The sequence below is a fragment of the Dipodomys merriami genome, unplaced genomic scaffold, assembly GCF_024711535.1.
Source record: "Dipodomys merriami isolate MVZ:Mamm:240054 unplaced genomic scaffold, mDipMer1.0.p SCAF_48, whole genome shotgun sequence".
NCBI classification, from domain to species: domain Eukaryota; kingdom Metazoa; phylum Chordata; class Mammalia; order Rodentia; family Heteromyidae; genus Dipodomys; species Dipodomys merriami.
Window position 1 is genome coordinate 272,501 of NW_027206046.1, and position 24,389 is coordinate 296,889.

Sequence of the window (24,389 nt, forward strand, 5' to 3'; positions counted from 1 at the left end):
CTGAGTAGCTAGTATTATAGATGTGAGACACTGGCACTGGGCTTCCTTATGGCTAAGATTACAGGTGTGTCAGTGAGACCAAAGAGGACATTCTTAGGAGAGGAACACAAAGGTACAATGCCTATGTACATCTGATCATATAAAATAATATGGAAATAAACTCCAGGAAAAGGAAACAAGGTTTATTTCCTCCCTTGCTGTTTTTATTTTCTTTGTAATTGTATTGTTTGTTTATTTATCTGTCTTTGGAAGGGTAAGAGGAGACACAGCAATGGAGGGACAAAGGGTTAACAAATGTAGCAATGGTACTCACTAGACACTATGTTGAAAATGAACTATACAACTTGTGTGTGGGGACAGGAAGGAAAAACCGGGAGAGTGAGGGAAGGGGTGACATTGTTGAAAAAGAAATGTACTCTTTACCTGACTTACGTAATTGTAACCTCTCTGTATATCAGCTTTATAACAAGAATTTAAAAATTCAAAAAAGAAATAACTCAAAAAGAAAAAAAAAAGATTACTGTTGTGTGCCACCAAGTCTGGCTGCTGAGTGCTTGAAAAGGTGCTTTCCCATACTATCTCGACTGTCCATGCCTCCCAACCATCACCTCCACTGCCGTACTAAATCTGGACAAGTGAAGTCTACCCTGATAGTTCTTGCTCAGTGATGCCTGGATCACTGCTCCTTCTAGTTCTTCCAGCCAATAAGACTTCCAGACAAGACTTCACAGGTAAAGAGTGGTGGCAGAGCTGTTTACCACCACTATCTTAAGGTAAATCTTGAAAAGCCTAGGTAATTCCATTGATATGACACACTTATTATACATTTACTTGTTTGTTTTTTTTAAGCATAGGTCTTCTCACCTCCCAGACATAGTTAGATGTCTCTACTTCTATAGGAGAGTTCTTTGCAACAAAGAATTATAAATACATTTTTGTACCAATAAGAATGTTTTTCAACAACAAAAAGAAGAATGTTTTTCACAAATTTCCATTCTCTAAGAAAAACAAGTGACAAAAAATTTAAAATATATTTTGAAATGAATTCAGGCATGGTGAGTGGTTCAGACCCATAATCCTAGCTACTCTGGAGGTTGAGATCTCAAAGTTTAAAGCCAAATCTGAGAGATTACCACCTCCAATTAAACAGCAAAATGTCAGAAGTGGAGCTCCATTACTGGTACGTGCACCATGCACACACATTCACAAACAAATTAGAAATAGTTTATGAGCTGCTGTCCCCAATAACGTGAGTTTTGTGAATGAAATTAATTTCTCCCTAAATGAAGATCTTAAAGATCCTTACCTTGCCTATTCTATGGGTTAAAAGCAGAATAACTTAAAGACAACTTAAAATTGTACTATTTTAACGTTTGCTCTTTATATTACAATAGAGAGGGAAGAAGCAATCAAAGCCATTTTTATTTTGTTATAACTATCCTGTTTGGCCCAGGTTTGTAGAAAGATATGTTTTTTACAAGGTTTTATTGCACAAAATGATCATAACACATTACATGAAATCACCTTCATAAATTTTGTATTAAGGTAGCACTGTCTACCTGAAATTGATTCAAAATGCTTACGATACTCAATTACTTTTTAACACTGTTACCCAATGCAGTGACTTATATCCTCTATTTCACAAGAATCTGATGATGCGACATCATTGTAATTGATTCATTTTCTCAATTAAATAAAGCTACTGTGCTTTCCTTTATATGAATGCCACATAGACCATAGAGTTAGATGTATTATCTCCTTTCCCCTCTCTCAGATATATTGCCTTAAAGGCTGTATTCTGTTCCTCTGTTAATTCCACCAGAAAATTTAATACCACAGTCATATTTTTCAAATTCTGAACTGCCAGGCAGTTGACTATTTATATTAGGCATATTTTTCATTGCTAAATGCTTTGTTGTTTACCTTTTTCAAGATCACATTACTACATGGGTGCAGTAACCATAAAACAAACCCAAACAAAGTCAATCCCTAGTCATTGCCTCTGCTTTTGCACACAGTTCATGAAAAAGTGAAGCCCATAGTTTTATAGCACATTAAAAGTGGTACGAAAGGTATTCAATATAAAATGTTAGCTTCATGAATGCCCATCTTTATTCTGGTTCTGCCTTCCAAATGCCTGTGAGAGCAGAGTTCAGAGGAATACAATAATATTGTTAGGGGTGATGGATTGCATGCACTTAGCCACATATGAAACGCTTTTCATAACTAACTTGTCCAGGCCCACATTCCTACTTGTGCATTTTGCTTGTGAGGGGTGGTTTCTATGTCTTACTAGTACTTTGAGACAATAAACAGTATAATAATTGCTCCAGACATAGTCTTTGCTAATCAGTCTCTAGAATTAGTAGTGTTTCACTAAACAAATTAGATAAACCTCTTCCCTCTTCTATGTATAGCTCTTCTCCTTTGGTCAGCCATTAGATCCTAGATTTAAAGCCACCCTAACTGAGAAGAGTTATCTCTCATTCTGAAGTAAGAGTTCTTTATTTGTTTAAATGGGGAAGAATGACATCATAAAAGGCATCCACAAGCCAGCTGCCAGTGGTTAATGCCTGTAATCCCAGCTAGTTGAAAGGCTGACAATGGGAGGATTGTGGTTGGAGGCCACAATGTGGCAGAAATATTCATGAGGCCCCCTTCCAAACCCCCAACTGGGCAAATACCTGTCATTCTTGAAATGTGGGGAAACCTACAACAGGCAGATTGCTGTCTAGGCACAATGCCTAGCAGAAAGTATGTGTATATATAAAACCCCAGGGCTGGAGGTGTAACTTAGCAGTAGAGCAGCTGTCTAGCATATAGGAAGCCCTGAGTTCAAATGCCAGTACTGGAAAAAAAAAAAAGGCAATCATAAAGACCAGCTAGGTCTTTCTGCTGTTACATTTCTTTGCAAGAACCACTTGCCACAAGGTTGCCAATTAGAAAAGCCCCTATATCATGACTTAGGACTTTGGAAAATGATCCTGGAAAGGAAATAGTCAATTATGTTGGTGTTTTAAAGCAATTTTGGAAGTTTCACCTCATGCTTTTCCTCCAGAAAGGAAGGTTTTTGTTTTTGTTTTTGTTTTTTTTTACCTACAATGGCAAAACAGACCTTACTGCCAGCTCCTTGTTATTATATTCAGACACCATCAGAAAATGAGAGTGAATTCACCTATGTAACTTAGAGAAGACACCAGCTCTGGCTTTCATTTTCTCTTTTACTCCCTGAAAATTATAGCTTGTCCTGCAGCGCTTGTCTGAGAGATTTATGTGTGACCTAGGTCAGATCTTCCAATATCAGTTGACAGATTTTCTCTTTACATACTTACTGCTTTTCAAGCTTATGTTATTTCCTCTTAAATAGAAAAAAAGAAACATAAAATCATATTGCATGGTAAGAATTTTTTAAAGAATATCATTTTCATTTGTTATGCTACTGTCATCATTGTAGCCTTCAGAGTTGAACTCTCTTCCTATCTCTTTCCTCCCTCCCTTTCTTTAACTTCAAATTTTAGGAATTGTAGCTATTTTGTAAAGATTCTTGACAAATCTGATGCACTAAGCTATAAAGCAAGAGGAACTACAATCAGGAATTACAGCAAACTGGATTATCAAATTCTAATGAAGAAATATGACCTAAGGAATATTTCAAATGGAAAAGACCTTCAGATATGCTGTAGATCATTCTACTCTCTTTGCTATTAAGGGAATGGAGGCTCACAGTGAGAAGTTAGAGCCTGGCCTGATGATTGGCTGGGGAGGCTGCCTGCTAAGAATCAGAAAGACCCTTGGAATTCAGCCTCTTGAGTAGCCTCAGAGGTTTCCCCTTCTCACCTGGGTCAGGACTACTGTCTATAAAGTGAAGAGATACACCAGAGGAGCTCAAAGACTCAATGAAGCCAGAGCTAGGCTAGGGAGAAATGGTAGTGGCACAGCACTGTGCTAGGTGCTAAACAATAGGTAATATGCCATCATCAAATTCACCATAACTTGCAAAAACAAATGGTCCATGCTCCCCACCCCCAAACCCTTCAGTGACCAATAAAAATAACTTCTATAAGCTTTATACCTGTTGTCTTGTATTGGTAACATGTTTCCAAATAACTGTTTTATTAAAAAAAAAAAAAAAGCTGGGTGCTAATGGCTCATGTCTGTAATCCTAGCTACTCAGGAGGCTGAGATCCAAGGACCACAGTTCAAAGCCAGCCCAGGCAAGAAGTCTGTGAGACTTTTATTTCCAATTAACTACCAAAAAAGCCAGAAGTAGAGATATAGCTCAAGCAATAGAGTGCTAGACTTGAGCAAAACAGCCCCTGGGTTCAAGCCCCAGGACCAGCACCAAACAAACAAACAAACAAACAAATATATTCTAAAAATGCTGATAGGGTGATATTTTTTACTGAATGAAATATGAAATAAGATAAATGGTATTATACATTGTTTCTAATATAATATGCGTAAGCATAATCACCTGTGCTATCCCATCTCTATTCATTAGACTTGTTCAAGTTTTTATGCTTGTTGAGTCTATTAGCATATCACTTATGGGATCTAAGACAAAGGTAAGTCACAAGAAGGCTGAACAGGCAGCTCCTCAATGGAAATATAAATGTCACTCACTGGCTCCCACATAGGTACCTTCTCTTTGGCCCTCAACTCAGACTCCAGCTGGGATGCTCTATTCAAGAATAACCTTTAGGCTGGGAAGGTGGCTCAGTGGTAGAGTGCGCTTGCCTTGCATCCATGAGGCCCTGGGTTAGGTTCCTCAGCACCACATAAGCAGAAAAAGCCAGAAGTGGCACTGTGGCTCAAGTGGTAGAGTGCTGGCCTTGAGTTGAAGCAAGACTTTTTTTTTTAGGGGGAGGGGGATCATGGGGCTTCAACTCTGGGCTTAAGCACTGTCCCTCAGCTTCAGCTCAAGGCGAGCGCACTACCACTTGAGCCACAGCACCACTTCCAGTTTTCTGGTGGTTAATGGGAGGTAAGAGTTTCTCAGCCTTCCTGCCTGGGCTGGCTTTAAACCACGATCCTCAAATCTCAGCCTCCTGAGTAGCTAGGATTACAGATGTGAGTCATCAGCACCCGGCTAAGAGTGACCTTTTTATGCTAAGTGAAATGAACCCCAAGATATGGACAAAAGAGGTTTTTCTGTGTTGTTGTTTTTAATGTAGTGATTTTTTTTGTTTCTTTTGTGTATTCTTCCTCCTATGATATATCCCTATTGTGACTGTATTTGATTTTGGTACCTTGCATCTTGTATATACATTTATCTAATTTGGGGAGGGGAAGGGGAATAACAAAATGCTGAAACAAAGACACAGGATGGCTCACTGCAACAATGGTATTCACAAGACAGTATGTTGGAAATGAACCTTACAACTTTGGGGGTGGGGACTGGGGGAGGTAGGGGAGGGAAGGCATAGTAGGAGAAAAACAAAGGAGAGGGTAACAATGCCCAACAAGAAATGTTACCTTACTCTAACCTCTCTGTACAGCATCTTTACAAGAAAGTTAAAAAAAAAGAAGAGACCTTTTATCTTCTTTTTCAATTTTCAGCCAGTATTGGAGCTTGAACTCAGGGCCTGGACACTGTCCCTTAGCTTGTTCATTCAAGGCTGGCACACTTTCAACTTGTGCCACAGCTTCACTTCCTGTGTCTTGGTGGTTAATTGAAGATCAGACTCACAGACTTTCCTACCCAAGCTAGTTCTGGGATCCTTATATCTCAGCCTCTTGAACAACATGAATTATGTTATTATAAGCCACCCATACCTGGCCAAGAATAAAATTTTAAAAAGTGAAAATGAAGTATTTCTGAATTTAGCAAACAGCTGGATGGGAAAGAAAGGATCTAGGATGTCTAGAAGAAGGCATAGCCCAGATGGGACCAAGAAAACATCCCAGCCATAAATTAGACTACTTGGCTTCCACTGTCTCCTGAGTAACAAGGACAATGGTTTTCATACAAAATATAACAGCTGGAGTATCAAAGTATGGTGCAACATTATTCATTTGCTAGGTCTGTCAGTCAGTGGACAAAAAAAAAGGACCTGCTTGCCCAGTCTATATTCCTTTACTCTTGATGTACTTAAAACTGACATAGCTCATCTCCCCCCCATGCAGACAAATTTAGGAGCCAGGGTGAATCCTTCTCTGGACAAATGTACATTTTAATTTTGTGACTTCAATTTTGTAACAAAAGCAAGAACTTAAGAGTTACAATTCAAAATAATGTGAATTACAAAAACAATCTTTTCCCTAATAGTATTGAGGTCAGGCCTCCCTTCTTTCAAAGAAAATTTTTGATGTTCATTGCATTAATCTTTTCTCCTTTCCTTGTTCCAACAAAGGGGGGCCTTATTTCAGAATCCAATTTAAGACTATCAATTCAGGGTTTTTAGGAGGGAAAAGGTGGCAGAAGGTGGTGTTGCTTTTTCTGAGGAATGCCTGTTGAGTACTTCACTCTGTATGATCAAACAAATTAAATGTGTCAAAATATCTGAAAGGAGTTTTCTGGAGCTGTCATTTACTTTGTATCTCTTTTAGCTATATCTCCCCTCCCCCCCATGGCACAGACTACAGAGCAATGTTGAAGGGCAACTAGTCCAATTCTTTGCCCAATGTAGAAATTCACTTTATTGTATTTTAGACCGGTATCATGTCTTTTCTAGATTTCCAAGGATGAAAGTTCAATGATTCTATCTTAGCTAGCTTACATTGTTAGAAAGTCCCTTCTCCTCCTCCTTCTTTTGTTTGTGCTGATACCTGGGCTTGAACTCAGAATCTGGGCACAGAGTCCCTTAGCTTTCTTACTCAAAGCTGGCATTTTACCACTTGAGCCACTTCTGGTGTTTTTATTCTGCTGGTTATTTGGAGATGAAAGTCTCACAAGCTGGACACTGGTGACTCATGCTTATAATCCAGGCTACTCAGGTCAAGATTTGAGGATCGGGGATTTGAAGCAAGACTATGCAGGGAAGTCCATGAAACTCTTAACTCCAATTCACTATTTTTTTTTTTTAAGCCGTAAGTGGAGCTGTGGCTCAAGTGGTAGAACTCTAGCCTTGAACACAAAAGCTCAGAAACAGTGCCCAGGTCCTGAGTTCCAGCCCCAGACCAGCATCAAAATGAAAAAAAAAAAAAAAAAAGTCTTATAAACTTTCCTGCCTGGGCTGGCTTCAAACTGCAATCCTCAGATATCAGCTTCATAAGTAGCTAGGATTATAGGCACGAGCCACTGATGCCTAGCAGTCTTTTCTTATTTTAAGTCTAATGTGTCTTTTTATAAGATGTGCCTGTGATCTTGGAGTTTGTGGTAAATAAATCAAAATTAGTTCTTCATATATCTGAAGATACTTGGTATATTTTTGCAACATTTTCTTTGAACAATAAGCAAGAACTCCTACTTTCCTCCCTATGAAGAGTTGCTATTGTAGGTGTTCTCTTTCCTTCTCTCCTATATTAGTAAGGACAATTCAATGACAATCCTAGCCCCGAGTAACCCAAGTGCTTCAAGATGATTCTACCCCCAGGAATAGGGTATAGCACAGGGTTCAACCCTAAATTAATAAGCATCACTTAAATCCTCTGGGCAAAGTGAGTTAAATGGCATTTGGATGCCTATAGTGGGGGGTGGGGTAGGAACTGCTTTTAGCCTTCTCTTTTACAGAAGTGGGGTGCTATAAGGAACCCAACAGTTATTCTTGATGAAGTAACAAAAAGCCTACTAAGAAGTGAGCCAAAAGTTTCTTGCTGGATCAGGTTCTACAAAACCCCAGCAAGACTATGCTTTTATGCAATCCAGGCTACTCTGAGTTCATTTTTCTGCCTGAGGGACTCAGGCATTAGTTCATATTCTCTACCTCCCAGTCCCAAATCTTTATTAGCTAACAGCTTTCAGTAAGGTTCTTTATGACAACTTCATACAGTTGCAATGTATCCTACAGTTATTAACTTTCCATCTTTCTTTTCCCTCTCTTCTTCTCTTACTTTCCAAAACAGTCCCAGCGTTACAATCATCTTTAATGTATGTATGTATGCATGCATGTGTGCATGTGTGTATGTATGCATGCGTGCATGTGTTTATGCATATATGCAATGAGTATGTCTTTTAGGTCTAGCTTCTACAGATGAGTAAAAACAAATGATATTTGGTTTTATAAACTCTCCAATTCTATCAATTTTCCTGTAATTATATATTTTCATTTTTCTTTATGGCTGTGTAATATTTTCATGGTATATATGTATATATGTACCTTATCTCCTTCATCTGTTGTTGGACACCTCAGGGGATGCCATAGTTTGTCTAATGAACAGTGATGCAATAAACATTGGTATGCAGACATCTTTCTTATATACTGATTTAAATCTCCTCAGATACATGCCCAATAGCAGTATGGCAGGATCATAAGGTAAGCCTATTTTTAGTTTTTTGAGAAATCTCTATACTGAGATTCAGTATGTAAATTCTATATATGAACTGAATTCAGGCATGAGCTCTGGAAAGATCTCCCCCCACCACAAATACAAATAACTTCCAGCTCTATCTGACCTTTGAATCCCTTGCTGACTGAATTGTCAGAATTCATCTGGTGAAAAGGAACTATCTTCTGCCTGACTCTTCACTCTCAGCTCTACCTTCCTGATAGTAAAAATCTTCAACTTCTCTAAAGGTAACTCCATGTCTCCTCAGCAGTGTTTGTCCTTTATACAGTGATATTGGCAGAGTATTATTGGACATAGAAGAAAGTAAAGGGACAAGACAATTAATGAAGAGCTGTAGGGTATAAGTTGATTTTTTTCCTGATAACAAAATTATCTTTGCAGCTTTTTTTTTTTTTTTAAATAAAACTGAAGCCAGGTGCCAGTGGCTCAGTTCTGTAATCCTAACTTCTCAGGATGCTGAGATCTGAGGATCAAGGTACAAAGCCAGCCCAGAGAGGAAACTCCCTGAGACTCTTATCTCCAATTAAGCAACAAAAAGCCAGAAATGGAGTTGTGGCTCAAAGTAGCAGAGTACTAGCCTTAAGCACAAAAGCCCAGAGACAGCACCCAGGTCCTAAGTTCAAGCCCCAGAACCAGCATTAAAAAAACAGTTATTTCATTGATTTCATATATTTATCAAGTATTTATACTAGTCTTAGTACTAGACTTTAAAACCCAAAAGATGGGTAAAGACACACCTGTGGGTCCATAAAAATTTCAAAAAATTTTAAAGCCTTTAAAAATTTATTTAAAGTCCCTGAAACATACTTAGTAAGAGGAAAACTTAAACAGAACTTGCATTTTCTTCTAAATGTTACCCAGGGTTTGGACAAAACAGAGCTATCTGGAGTTTTGCTCAAACCACCCACCTTCCAAGAGTCCATGGATTTGGATTTTTCTAAGACATGTTCTCCCCTCTACCTCTCCAATATTTCTAGGTAATATATAAAAGGTTGTTTCATTAGTCTGAGCAACATATATATATATATATATATATATATACACATATGTGTCCATATGTGTGTGTGTGTATATATATATATATATATATATTTAAACTGCCACATAGTTGACAACATTTTTAGATTGCTGAATTCTTAAGCTTCGATTTCAGTCAACATGTGGTTCAAACATGCTAAGGAGAAAAAGAATCTGAAAATATAATCATACCTAATTTTGTTAATTAACAGTACCATTGCTTGACTATGAATAAATTCAAAGTAGATGGAAAGAATTCATAAATCTAGAATGAAAAGAAATAAATTTGACCTTTGTTTTAGAGTCTGTTGATTACTTTGTATTCTGATATGGGTATACTGGGTTTCAATAAAATCTAAAGGAGTACTCAGCGGGAGGAGCTGGTAACACATGTGACCCCGCATTTTTCAAATTCTGTTTACCAAATGACCTTTAGGATACTACTTAGATGCTTTTAAAAAATGATGAGATAAAAGCTGAGATGCTTTTGTGTTTGTGCCTGCATGCATGTGTGGGAATGCCTTTGTGGATTCTCATCTATTTCATATGCTATCTTCCTATCATTCTGCAAATCACTAACCCAGGAGCCCTTCATCATCCTCCAAGTAAAGAGACTGAAGTCTGAAAATCAAAGTCAAAGACCTAGTAAGAAAAGCAAGGACTAGAAGTCAGGTTACTCTGTGCACATGCTAGGTAGAATCCACAACCTAACAATGACTTATATTGTCATTGGCTGACTCTGGTCCTCTCTTTCCTAGGTCAGTGTTTCCAGCTCTATGTCAAGGAAGCACAGAGCTTTCCGAATAGAGGCTGGAGGGAGGCCTCTAGCTAGGAACTTTGTTTTGTTTATGTTATGCATTTTGTTTGCAGTACTTTTGTTTAGACCAAACTAAAAGTCTCATGCTCAGAGGCATCTCTGCAACCTATTTCTGAACAAAGAAAAAAACAAGACAAGCTTCATTGGTCTCTTTGGTCTTTTCCCCTCTGAGCATGTAGGCCTACAACTCCTTCTCTCAGGCTATTTCACTGCCTAGCTCTTCTTTCTTTCTTCTGATGGTCATAGTCCCCAAGGTCACATCTATAGATAGACCTTGATGATACAGCCTAACAGAGTCCATACTTGGTTCTAATTGGCTGCTTTGGTTTCCCACAATTCCTTGGAGGTGAATACTTAACTCTGTATATGAACTGTCTCCTTTCTGGGCTCCTAGTGGTCCCTGGGGTGTTCTTTCTGGTGTATTCTGGCAATTTCCACTCCTAAATCACATCAGATCTTTGCTCCTTTTAGGCAACTCATTGATTTTTCAATGAACTTAGCTTGTCTGTTTTATTGACACTAAAGAAAGGTTTGGTTCTTAGCATCATTAACATTTTAGTTGAGGAAGAATTCCCCAACACCTCAGGCATCAATCCAGAATTGTTAAACATCTAAAAAGTCATCTGTGTTCAAACCTTGGCCAGGTCTGTCCCCTTTTTAACTTGGGTGCCAATGAGCCCCTAACCCAAATTTACCCAAGTGTTCTTTGCTTAAGGTGATGAGTAAAACAATGGAGCACAATAAAACTCATTGTTGCTGCTGCTACAGCTACTGAGGACCACTTCCCCCTCCAGGGATCCACATCCAGTCAGCAATAACCTAGCAGGCCCAGAACACACAGGGGCAGTAATAATTTCCATCTCTATAGACACACCAGTTGGAGGCAGAGCATGAATAGATGGGTATATAAAATAAGGGTGGCCATTTGGGCTCAAAACCTATGGGTGCCTTATTTCCCTTGCTTCTTCCACCATTTTCTACACAGTCAAGACCAATATTTTTAGGTTGCTGAGTGGGAGTGGGAGACAGTGTGACTCCGCTGTTGAATACCTGGTAATTGTGTGAGTCATTTAATGGTTATGGGTTCCCATTTTCTTCCTTTCAAACAAACGACTGGATCAGTGTAGGACCTCTTCACATCCTGAAATTCTAGGATTCCAAGAAGTAGCAGACTGCACCAATAATACCAGGAGGAAGGGGTGGGAAGGAGAGTAGAAGTTATCTGACCATGGAGTCTAAGAAGGTCAGATTCCAGATTTACTGCTTTAAACGTCAATATAAATTCTAGGCCAACATGAATGTTTAGAAAACTGGTAAAGAATCATAGTCTCCAGTTACTGGATTAAAAAAAAAAAGACTAGATTTTGTATAGAACTCTATATATTATGATTGTGATTGTGAATGATAAATTTTATTCCAAAGAGAAGGACTGCAAAGGAAAGCTCTTTGGGATCAGAAAAGTAATTCATTTTGTCCTACCTGGCATGAGACATGGTCATATATTTTCAGAGTTATATAAATCCCTGCAGTACTTTCTGGAAATATAAATAATACTACTATTACCTTGTTCTAATATTTTCTAAAGTGCTCTTAGGTGTTGGCTCATTTGATCAGGACAACTTGTTCCCAGTAGTCTGGAACATGTCCTGGTATATGCTTAGTCAGACTCACAGAGGGTAGCAAGAAACTCTTGGAGATATCTGTCAACTAACTTCAGGGCAGAGATCTTGAAATGCAATTCATCCCAGCTTCAGATTGGCTCCCAGTCACCTCAAAGGGACTCAGAAAATCTTCTAGTCCAGTTTCTTCATCTGGTCTCTGCTACACTCACCTCAATCCTGATATATTTTCTCCTAGCTCTTTTCATTCATCTCTCCCCTTTCTCCTTCCCTATGGTGTTGTTTTAAAAGCTACCTAAGAGCACTGCTAAACTGTGAAAAAAAATAATGACAATGGTCCCCTTTAGGTAAATCACTGGTTGGATGCAAAATACAGCATCTATATGTCTGACCAGATGCATCTCCTTTGACCTCAATGACTAGATCCCTTTTCTTTTCCATTCTTCTGGCCTCTTGGCTTCCTAAAGTGAGCTGACCATATATTTTCTCAGCCTGAGGCTTGAGTCTCAGCAGCTAGAGTTAACTGCAATGTGTTTTTCTTCCCATAGGAGCTGGGACTGCCTTTGCTTTATTTCTGCTAAAACAGGCTACCACAGTGATAGGCACAATGCAGCAGCTCAGTGACAAATACATGTCAAACTGAATTGAGATAGATACCACACCATAGTTTTGATGATGATATAAAACCAAACAAACCTAAGATGGGTATTTTGAGAAAAGTCATGTATCACTAACCTGGCTGGCTAGATACACATACATACATACCACAATTGAGGTTCTAACAAATAATTTACTTTTCATGGAAAATACTTTGAAGGTAATTTCCCTTCCATTGTGTGTGTGTGTGTGTGTGTGTGTGTGTGTGTGTGTGTGTGTGTGTGTGTGTGTGTGTGTGTGTGTGTGTGTATGTGTTTTGTGTGTTTTGTGTGTTTTGTGTGTGTGTAGAACTTAAGGTCTCAATCCCTTGTTTGGCTTTTAGGCTCATGTCTGGTGCCCTATCATTTGAGCCAAGACAACTCCCTTTTTATTAGTTAGCTACAGATAAGACTCTCTCAGATTTGTCTGACTGAACTTGTGCTAAGCCTCCACACTCAGTCTTCTGAGTAGCTAGGACTATAGGTGTGAGCCACAAAGTACCTGGTTCTCTCCCATTTCTGTTTTATTTTAAGGATAGATTAGGAATTCATCTCCTATCTTTGACAGAAGAGAAGTAAAGTTATGAGATTTTTGGACATGTTTGAAATGGATATTGGGGAAAAAAGAAGTTGGCACTGGCAATTAAAACATTTCTGGGAAAAAGCAAATGTATATAAACGAGCATTTTTGTTTGCTTGTTTTGGTTTGAACCTGGGATTCCAACTCAATACCTGATGCTTTCTCTCACTGGCTGACACTCTACCACTTTAGCAACACCATCAACCCCTAAACAAGCATCCTCGTATCATTTACCTCTGCATTTTGTGGAACATAAATCTGATTTAATGGCTTGAGAATATCAGTATATTTTCAATATCTTTATCTCAAACAACGAGGATAAAAATAAGCAATGAAACAGAAGTGTTTGTGCTGGAAGCATGGTTCAGCAATAAGGTACGGGCCTAGAAAGGGGAAAACCCCAGTACTACAGAGCAAGAGGGGGGGTGGGAGAAAGGGAAAGGAGAGGGAGGGAGAGATAAAGAGACAGAGAAAGAGAGGTTTAGTTAGAAAAGACCTGCATGCATGTGGCTCTTGACAATTTGAAACACTGAATGTTATTTAGAATTTACTTAAATCCTTGATGTTCTGAACTTCCAAAAGTTCATGCAACAAAAGGTAGATTCCCAAATGCCTTTCTTCAAAAAGGGCAAACTTTTAGGTATTTTGCAATTCTAGGCATGATCATTATTACATAAGAAATAACATCTATAGCCTAAATTTAGTATTGAACATAAGGCAATATTAAATCATCAGCTTTAATGTTAGTAGCAACATACCAGCCAAAGGCTTCTAAAACACAAAAATAAGTTTAAAAACTCTAGTATTTTGTCATTAATGTTTAATGTTTTTAAACAGTTTTAAGAACATAGGCTTCCCATTCTATTATAAAAAAAACTCAATCCAGAGAACAATTTATTACTACAAAATAAATGAATGTTTAACAGCCAGTCTGTCAATTGAAAGAAAAAACAAAAACGTAACACATTAAAATAGCAGGTTTCCAAGCCAAGTTAAACAAGATATTTTCTCCTTGACAAGCTGCTTACATTTAAATGAAAACAGGGCAAATTTGGTCAATAATATGGATCGCATATAATAAGAAGGACCTTAGATCATGTTAATATAAGGATCAGAAAGCAGTAAGTTCAATTAAAACCACCCAGTTATTTAGCAAACTTTCAGATACAGCAAATAAATTAACGTGTTTTAAATGAAAGTGTTCCCATAAGTAGCTTTTTGACCTATGAATAAGTCTCCCAGGCAGCTATCACAATGAAGCAAGACTTAGCTGAAGCAAGGCAAAGCCTCCAAATCAAACAAATGGCATTGGTAATCAAAAAGCATTTGCAAAACATACTTTCTTGGTGAATAGCAGGGGGGTCTGAGAAGACTACCACCTACAGCTCCTCGCATACTTTGACTCAGAGAAGGGTAAGTACACATTTCTCTTGTCCATGAAAGCTGGGTTATCTTGGTTTGAACAACAAGATATCTTCATTTACAGACTATATTGTGGGAAAGGCCAGTCCTTAAACTATCAAGAATTCCCCCTTTCACTTAACATTCTCTACTAACGACTTTTGTTTAAATTGTATTGAGATTTAAGAATACCTCTATTGAGACAAGTAATATGTCATCGTTTTGCTCAGCTAACAGCCATGACAGCCCTGCTTCCTAGCATTAAGAAGAGCAGATCTTGGTTTTGTCCACTGATGGCAAAAGCTGGCAGAACAAATGAGAATTAGCTAACTGAACTAAAGGTTTCTGATCCCTAGGATTCAGGCTCTTTTTTACCTTAGCCTTAATTATTCTATTTGGCCAGATAATGGTATATGTTTTCTTCAGTAAAATGATCTCCTCTACATTTTGCAATCATTTATTTGAATAGCATTCTTCTGTATTTTTTTAAACAAATAACACCACTCTCTACTATTCCTCTTATCTTTTTGATCCTTTTTTACTACTTATCATCTTCTTCATTTGAAACAGATTTTTAACAGATAATCTTGATCGTTACAACAATATCTTGCCTGCATTTTATTCAAATAATTCTTAAAAACAGCTTAAAAAGCTGTTTGGAATAACATCAAGCTTGCCATCAATCAAACGAAAAAAATTCCGCTGGCGGTTGTATAAACATCAGATCAAGTCTGATGTCTTCAAGGATTTCAGAGTGAACCATAAAAAACTCCATTAACTTCTGACAAAGAATGCAAATTAATCACAACATGGGGTGAAATGAAATTAAAGGCTCTTTTCTAATCAATGACAAGGCAGGATGAAATATTTGTTACTCTCCCTGCACTCAGGCTGCCTAGGATGTTTGCACTTCCCTAGCAAAGCCCCAAATGTAAGTGAGTACAGACTCACTCACCACCCATTTACTCCTCCACTCCCCCCGCCCCCAGAGCTATCTGCTTACAAGTCCTGGAGATTCACAAAACACACTAATCATCCGAATCTCAGGTGCATCCAATTTGTTATTCACACTCTCCTATGCCAGTGAAAAGCCTGGCGCAGACAGATGCACCAGGAACCCTAAATGACAGTTTTGGCCTCCGGAAGTACGATCACTACAGCAAAATCTAGTACAGCCTCCAGGTGAAATGTCTGGAGCTCCATATGGAGCAGGGAAAATTAACAACAAGATGAAAATCACTGCAGCAGCGGGGAGTCAGAATTTTTGAAAAAAAATGAAATTTAAAGATGAAGAAAGAGAAGTAATAAATTAATGGGGTGTGAAAACATTCAAAGCTTTACAATACCAGGGGCACTATTTGCTCAGATTCCCACCCCTCCCCCCTTTTAACTTCAGGTCATTTTGATATAATTTATTAACCAAGATCAGGAATTATAGCCAAAAGAATACTATTTTTATCCATGCAAAAGTACTTTAAATACATTTGTATCTGTTATTATCTTCACTTTCCTGTGGAATCTTGCTTACCAAATTTCCCAGTGCCAGAACAGTCACAGTCCCTTAGAAGACTCCCTAGTGGATTTACTATTGTCCTAATGTGGGGGCCCTGTTATGAAGTTAGAATGAACAATGACAATTTTTAGTAGGCAATCCTTTTCGTTTCTCCTAAATTATGGTGTCATTAAACAAACCATTGCCCACTATCATGTTTTTTAGTCAACTGAATTTGGATCTACATGATTAACTATACACAGCTTCTCCAGTCCTTGTCCAGATCTGCACATTTTTCTAGATTACTACTAAAGCTAAATTGCTCAAGAAACTCAGATATACCTGGAAGATGTTTTCATTTTACTTTAATTTTTTGTGCTGGTATTAGGGCTTAAATTCAGGGCCTGGGCACTGTCTCTTAGCTTTTCACTCAAGGCTGGCACTTGAGCCACAGCTCTACTTACAGCTTCTTGGTAGTTAATTGGAAATAAGAATCTCACAGACTTCCCTGCACTGGCTGGCTTTAACCTCGAACCTCAGATCTCAGGCTCCTGAGTAGCTAGCCTTATAGTAGTGCCCAACTAGAAGGCATTTTTAAAAGCAATTTTCATTATCCTTTTTACAGAGTATGCTCTATAGACACTTAGAATTTAATGTCAGTTGTGTTGGTAAGGGCTCTGAGATCCTTTGGGTTCCTAGTCTCTCCACTAAACACAGAAGAATTACAAAATGACTCTAGGGAATGATCTTATCTACAATGGAGCAATCCTCAAATACTCAGCATTCCCTTCAACAAAAAGCCACTCTAGGGCAGAGAAGGTAAACTACAAGAAGTGGTTGGCGGATGAATGACAGGAAAAGCAAGGGAATGAACAGCAACCCAACTATAATAACACAGAGTCAGCCACTGGGTGTAGCAGTCTCCAAGTCCTAGACCTAAGTGAACCCACTCCTCCCTAACAGGTGCTTTGACCTAGCTCTGTCCCAGTCTTTGCATAGTTCCCTGCAGGAGTCAGACAACAGAAGGGGCTCAAGGGCTCTTTATGGAAAAAGTGCTACATAAATTCAACACATCACTCTTATTATTTCTGATGGTAGCCCCTGACCTTTTCTTTTTCTTTAAAATTCTAAATTGTCTGCCAATGAGGCTATGCAACAGTAAAGCCTAATGAAAATTCAAATTGTGTTTTCATACAATAAACATCTGGCCCACAAAACCATGAAATTCACAAAACCCACCACCTTTAATCTTTCTGTTGGTCCCAGGCCACTGACTCTCCCTAATATCTTTCCAGCACCTTTCTTCACATGCACCCTACCAGAATTCAGTGTCACCAGTTGGAAAAAGGGCTGCTAAAGACCTTGTCAGCAGCTTGAATGTTGGGCTGGGGGAAGGAAGAATCTCAAAGCTGGCTCCGTTCAGCCTTGATCTCTGCTCCAGTTCTGGCTGGCAGGTTGCTAGATTTTCCATTGGTACTAGGAAATTCCATTTTGTGTTACAGCCCCATATTAGGGACAGTATGGGTGGCCCTTGTACTTTTTCTCATTTGAACCGCATATCTCCTTTAATCAGAGAGGAATAATACATATCAGAATTGTCACCTAGAAATAAACTAAGTTCTCAGGGAGTTTACAAAACAAGAATGAAGATCTGGGGTAACTGTGAGGTAAAGGTGGCTGGCTTCTGATTCTAATCTTCTGTCTTTTAGTCCAAAGTTAAGTCCAATAGGCCATCCTACAGAAACTGCCAATGGTGAGACAGCTTTGGCCTGAGGCCTCAATTTTTAGGAGGCTTGGGTAGTCATTTCACAACGCTGACCCCAGTACAGAAGGACTCAAAATTACGTGAGTTTAACAATATATGAATGGCTTATCTATGCTTTATGACAAATTAGTGGGTGATAATCAGGACTAAGTAGTCCTCAACTGGGTAACAGATCCAAGACTACCTTATAAAAGAGTAGGTTTTTCTGTCATTAGCTATATTGAAACAAGAGTATGGATGTTTGGTTTTTGGAAATACTGTAAAGAGGTTTGATATGATAATATCAGAGATCTCTTTCAACCCATAGAGTCTATGACTCATTCCAACCTATTTTGCTTGGGAGTCAATGGAACCAAACCACTTGCAGCTCAGTGGTAATTTCCTTTGCCAAATTGGAGGGGGCAGGCTGCTATCTCATGGAGTGCTTAGGTTCAAATGGCATAGCGGGCCAGAGAAGGTGTGATTTTTGTCATTATGATTACATAATCATATAATAATTATGTAATGTGTAGTTAAAATTATGACATATATATAAGTATGATTTTATAATATGTGACATAATAAAAATAGACATTTATTTGAGGCAGAAGGAAGGGGTAGAAGAGCACTTATAATTTTCCTCTAATGAAACAGAGCCTGTAAAATAAATGCAAATTCCACAAAATGTCATTATTAATTTTAGCAATGAAGCACCCAAACTTGTGCTGAAAGATTTAGGAAATAAGACCTGATGGCATCAAACCTGCTTCTATTATTTAAAATGAAAGTACCAAGAAATAAAGAGTTTTCTCCCACTCTGGCATGAAGGCTATTGTTAACTAGGGAGGATATTAGAATTTTCTACCTTCCATTTGACCAATGAAGTGAACATGTACTCAGACACTCGTGGAAACAAATCTACAAAGATACACAGCCTCTTCCCAAATCTTACCATCTCTTTCAAGTACTCCATTTGTTAAGGGCAATGGCAATCCACTTCGTGTATTCATTGCTCACCAAATCTCATTGATTAATTACTCTCTACATTAGGAATTTCAAAAAGATTGCTATGTACTCAGTCTTTGAAATTTCTGTTTAGATGACTTACATATTTTGTATTAAGTTTAGCTAGAGAGGCCTCTTTTGTCCAAGTTCAAGGTTTTACAGGATTGCATAAATTAGCCAAACAGTGAATTGTTTGAACATTTCTGACACAGTAAAGACACTTACTAAGATAAATAATCTAATGAGCTCTAAATCCTGAAAATTTGACTTTAATTTGATGGGCTACCTAGAGCTAAGCAGCAAAGCTGTATACACTAAAATCTCACTGCATGCATGCCACACAGTTATATTTTAGATTTTTTTCTTTAAGAAAGGGTTATATTTAAACAAAGAAGCTTACAAATATGAACAGTGAGGCTAACATTCTCATACCTAACAACCTGGACAATTTCTCTTCCACTTAACTGATGACTTTAACTGTGAAGGAAAAGGATATGAGACATTTCAGTGAAGGCTCTTTAAGTGTCCACATGGGTATCAAGAGACTATGCTTAAAACTGATTATGAAGACAGTAGAGAGAAAGAGCCCTCTCCTATTATTCAATAACCATGTTTGTGATGCATCTGCATAATCTAACCATGCATAAATTAGTATGTGTAATACAACACTTATTTGCATAATAATAGCAAGTTAATAGATGCTTAAAGAGCAGAGACCAACACCACCTTTAAATCAGACATGCCTCCAGGCACTCTGGCCTGTACAGACCAAGATGCCAGAAAAAACAGTGAGCATCAACCCGAGGAAAGGAGTCAAGCCATTCATTTTTCACCCCTCTAGACATCTCGCTTATTTTCCCACACACACTGGGGAATCATTTCCAAACCACAAAATGGCTTTAGATTTTAAGTTCTACCACCTTTCTATAACAAAAATTGTAAAGAAATGAAAAAGAATGGAATTCATAATGCGAACATAATACACCATTTATTTTCTTAGAAATATGGAAAGGAGTAAAAATTTTAAAAATGTTAAAAAAATCATAAAACTGGGGGGAGGGCTATTGGCCTAGCAAAAATAATGACCTACATTAGGTATTTTTATGTTTCATCTTAATCCTATAACTCAAATAATTTTAATTGAATCCTAAACTTAAAAGCATATTGAAAAAAAAAAAAAAAGCTGGGTGCCTCTTTCACGTTCAGTATGAGTACATAGTAGCGGGCCAGGCTAAGGAAACACATCTCAAATGATCTGTCAACCTTTAACAAAGAGGAAAAAAATCTGGAGTTTAAAAAAAATAAAAAATCAATAGAGACTTCTAATGACTCCTTTAAGATATCACTTTTCAATTTAACAGGACAGATTTATTTGTATGTGGCTCAAATGTTCACAATTGCTCCCTGCACCTTCATACATAGGAATGAATGTCACAGTGGCAAACGGCAGTAATGAACAATCTTACCTGAGGATATGGAAACCTCCCAAGAGCAAGCTGGGAAAGGAAATAACATTTGTCTAGTTATAGATTTGCATGCAGGGCAGATCTCCTTAAGACAGACAAGTACTAAATTTCAGAGTTGCATCTAGCAAATATTAAAAAAAGAAAGCTTACAATCTCTAAGCATGAACTAAATTATTACTGTAATTACATTATGAGCTGTATTTAGAATGGACATTTTTTCACAGACAATGTTATATTCCCCAATAAAATATCCTGCAGTTAATAACGAAGCATTACTCTTACATGGTTTCTCTTAGGAATATTCTCAGTTCTGTGGGCATTATTCATTTTACATGTGTATGTCGGTTTCTTCTAGACAGAGATGTAAAATTCAGCTGGCTTGTAATATGGGAACATCTTCTTGATCCTAGTTTACAGAGTTGTAGATTTTTTTTCAGTTACAAGTATAAGGGAAGGGTTGTAGGAAGGCATAAATGACCACATTATAAAATTGAAAATTGTGCTATTATTTTCATTTACTTTTAAATTTTTTCATCCATTCCTAGTCACAGTTAGAAGAACAGTGATAGTGGAGGAAATAGCCATTGTAAAACAGTAAAGTCAGAAGTATAGGTGTGAGTCTGAAATAGGGCAAGTGAATCCTTTGAGCTTCTGTTTTAGCTTAATTTGTAAACTATTTTTGTTCTGGAATAATTGCTTAATTTTGCTCCTTAGATTCTCACATGTAAAAACAAAATTGCCCAGCCAAAAAAAAAAAAGGCTTAATGTCAAATATTAACATCAAACTTAAGGCTGGGAAGGTGGCACAGTGGTAGAGCGCTTGCCTTGGATGCATGAGGTCCTTGGTTCAATTCCTCAGCACCACATAAGCAGAAAAAAAGCCAGAAGTGGTGCTGTGGCTCAAGTGATAGAGCGCTTGCCTTGAGCTGAAGAGCTGAGGGACAGTGACCAGGCCCAGAGTTCATGTCCCACAACTGACAAAAACAAAACAAAACAAACTTAACAATTACATATAACCACCTTAAAGAAAATAATGGCAAAAATTTGCACTTCACCATGTAGCCCAGCCTTGGACCTGAAACCTTGCGAACGCGCGGGCACGCGCACACGCACACATACACACATATGTATCTGTAAACTACTTTCAAAACAGAATAGCAACATCAGGCAGTTTTAAAGCCGGAATGGATCTGAGACAGCACTAATCTCAAAAAAATCCTCAAGTTCTCTTGAAGGAGTTCCCATATAGTTCATCAATAGAAACCCAGGGACTTAATCCAGCATATGATGATTATCTTTCTAGTTCTTGAGAAGTTTGTACACTTATTTAAAAAATATTGAGGTTGCTTCAGAACCAACCTCAGTGCTAGGCACTGTCCCTAATCTTTTTTTCCCCAAGGTTAGTACTACTTGAACCATAGCTCCTCTTCTGGTTTTTTGATTGGAGATAAGAGTCTCACAGACTTTCCTGCCTGGACTGGCTTTGAATACCAATTCTCAGATATCAGGCTTCTGAGAAGCTAGGTAGAAATAGAGGTGTGAGCCACTGGTGCCAGTTCTCAAACATTTTTTGAACTCCTCTCTTGGACCTACGTCTAAAACCATTTCATGTAGCAGAATACCTACTTCATTTTGTTATCTTGGATTTAAAATTACATCCTTCAGTGCGTTGATCATATAAATTATCTATCATACAAATAGATATGAAGGACCTGAGGTTTACAAAGTTCTAAAATTAATTTGAGCATCATTAACGTAATAGGAATAAACCACATGATCTTGTTAGGTGACTGCGTTGAAAAAGCCAACAGTCGTGTGTGTGTGTGTGTGTGTGTGTGTGTGTGTGTGTGTGTGTGTGTGTGTGTGTGTGTGTGTGTGTGTGTGTGTGTGTGTGTGTGTGTGTGTGTGTGTGTGTGTGTGTGTGTGTGTGTGTGTGTGTGTGTGTGTGTGTGTGTGTGTGTATTTTGGAGTACCTAGTATAATTTCCTTGTACTCATATCTTGTACACAAAATATTCACTTCGTCAGGTACTGGTGGCTCATATCTGTAATCATAGCTACTTCAGAAATAGAAGTTGAAAGGAAGCTGTTGGAAGCCATCCCAGGCAGCCAAATCAAAGAGACTTATCACCAATTAACTGGCTCAAGTGGTGGAGTACCAGAGAAAAAGCAAAGCAAGAGTATGAAGTCCTGACTTCAAGTCACAGTATGGGTACAATACATACATACATACATACAGATATAAATGTGTATATAGATTTTAAAGTTATAAAGTTACACTATATTATTTCACATTAATGGTTATCATTAATTCCTTCAAGTATAAACAACAAAAATACTACATGATTGGGTACAGGAAAGAACAAATATTCACCTAAAATGAGTTCAGAGTTTGTGTTATTAGGACTGTTGTTTCTATACTGCTATTAATCAGGAAGAGAAGATGTTCAGTTCTTCCTCTGACCCCACTGCCCCTATCCAATACAGGCTGTAGGTTTGTCCTAGATTTTGAAAAGATGGTATGCTTCTGGTCAGTAAGCATATGATTACTGATTCAAGATGAATCATTGTCATCTACTATGGTGGCTATATCATGTTGTACTGGCCTGATAAGCAATGGCAGATCACCAAAAGCTGTTGTCTGGCATCATGCTTATACACAGACTAGGAATTTTGCTTATCATTCCATTTCAAATAAGAGAAACAGCCAGCTAAGAGAGCATCCCTTACTTACAAAAGCTGACATATAAACTGCTACAATTCATATAGAACATTCTGCCTCAAATGGATATATAGCCACTGTACCATTCTCTAGAGTGTCTGAATGTGTCTTTGGGTACCATGGAAAACTTCTGTCTACATGCTTTATATGTGTCTACTACACATGCTAGCTAGCAGATGCCAACCCTGACCATTGGTTCTTCTAGTTTAAGGAATTAAGAAATGACAAATGGAGAACTTAAAAAAAAAGAGTAGGATATAATGCAAAAATGTGAATTCCTCTTATTTCAATCCTAGAGCCTCCAATTCTCAAGTATCACGGTCCCATGGAGAGGCCAGGCTCCAGTAGACAGGGGAATATGTGCTCATCTATAATCAGTGCCAGGTAGGCAAGGATTTCTAATAGCATTAATTCTGTCAAATACTGCTATGTAGGAGAAGAGTAAACTGCAAGTGTGAGCTGGTAGATGGGAGCTTCTCCGTCCTAGTTTGCTTGAGAACAGGTGATAGACTTGAACTGGGAAACACATCATTCTTGGATCTGGCTTTGTTTTCTTGTATTTTCTTGACACCCACAGGAACCACAGTCCTACCTGTCAACTATGTATGGCTCTGGAAGAACTGCTTCTAAGTTGAGTACTGATAGCCCATGCCTATAATCCTAGCTATTCAGGAGGCTGAGACCTGACGATCGTGGATTGAAGTCAGCTGGGGCAGGAAAATCTGTGAGATTCTTATCTCCAGTTAACCAGAAAAAAGCTGGAAGTGGAGCTGTGGCTCAACTGATAAAGTGCCAGACTTGAGTGAAAAAGCTAAGGGAAAGCTGGATGGTGGTGGCTCATGCTACTCAGGAGGCTGTGTTCTAAGCATTATGGTTAAAAGCCAGCCCAGGCATGAAAGTCCATGAGACTCTGAGTTGTGGATCAAAGTGGGAGAGCCCTAGCCTGTAACACAAAAGCTGAGAAACAGAGCTCAGACCCTGATTTCAAGCCCCATGACTAAGAGGGAAAAAAAAAAAAGGAGAGGGACAGTGCCTGAGAGCAGGGTTCAAGCCCCAAAGTACTGGCACACACAAAAAAAAATAGGTAAAAACTTAACAACAACAAAAACAACAAAACACTGATTCTAAGACATCCTAGTAGCTATGGCCTCTTTGAACTAGTAAGACTGAAAATAGTTCCGTGGTCTTGACCAGTAAGTAGGTGCCATTGGAAGCGCAGCAGGACAATCACTTTCTCTCGCATGAAGTGTCACTACTGAGTTGATACACTAGTGAACACATGCAACAGCACAGAAGCATCATCTGAAGGCTCCAGAAGAGGAACCTACTTCCTATATATGCCTTTATCCTTCCAGGTCTAAGGCAATCATGGTGTTCATGTTCTACACTATTTGTCTTATGGCAAAGTGGAAGGAAATGTATAGCCAGGCCCTAGAATCCTTTT

The 24,389-nt window shown here is 38.3% G+C and overlaps 1 protein-coding gene across 4 annotated transcripts in view; it reads right to left on the minus strand.

Annotated features, from left to right (window-relative positions):
- The window catches only part of Map2k5 (mitogen-activated protein kinase kinase 5), a 269,496-nt gene that overhangs the window by 66,185 nt on the left and 178,922 nt on the right, over positions 1-24,389 (minus strand). For 3 of the 4 annotated variants that reach the window (XM_069995057.1, XM_069995056.1, XM_069995055.1), the window contains one exon: positions 20,225-20,254. The exons of the other annotated variant lie outside the window; for it this stretch is intronic. In XM_069995057.1, coding sequence (XP_069851158.1) covers positions 20,225-20,254 — 30 coding nt within the window. The remainder of the gene's footprint in view (positions 1-20,224; positions 20,255-24,389) is intronic. 4 annotated transcript variants of the gene reach the window in all.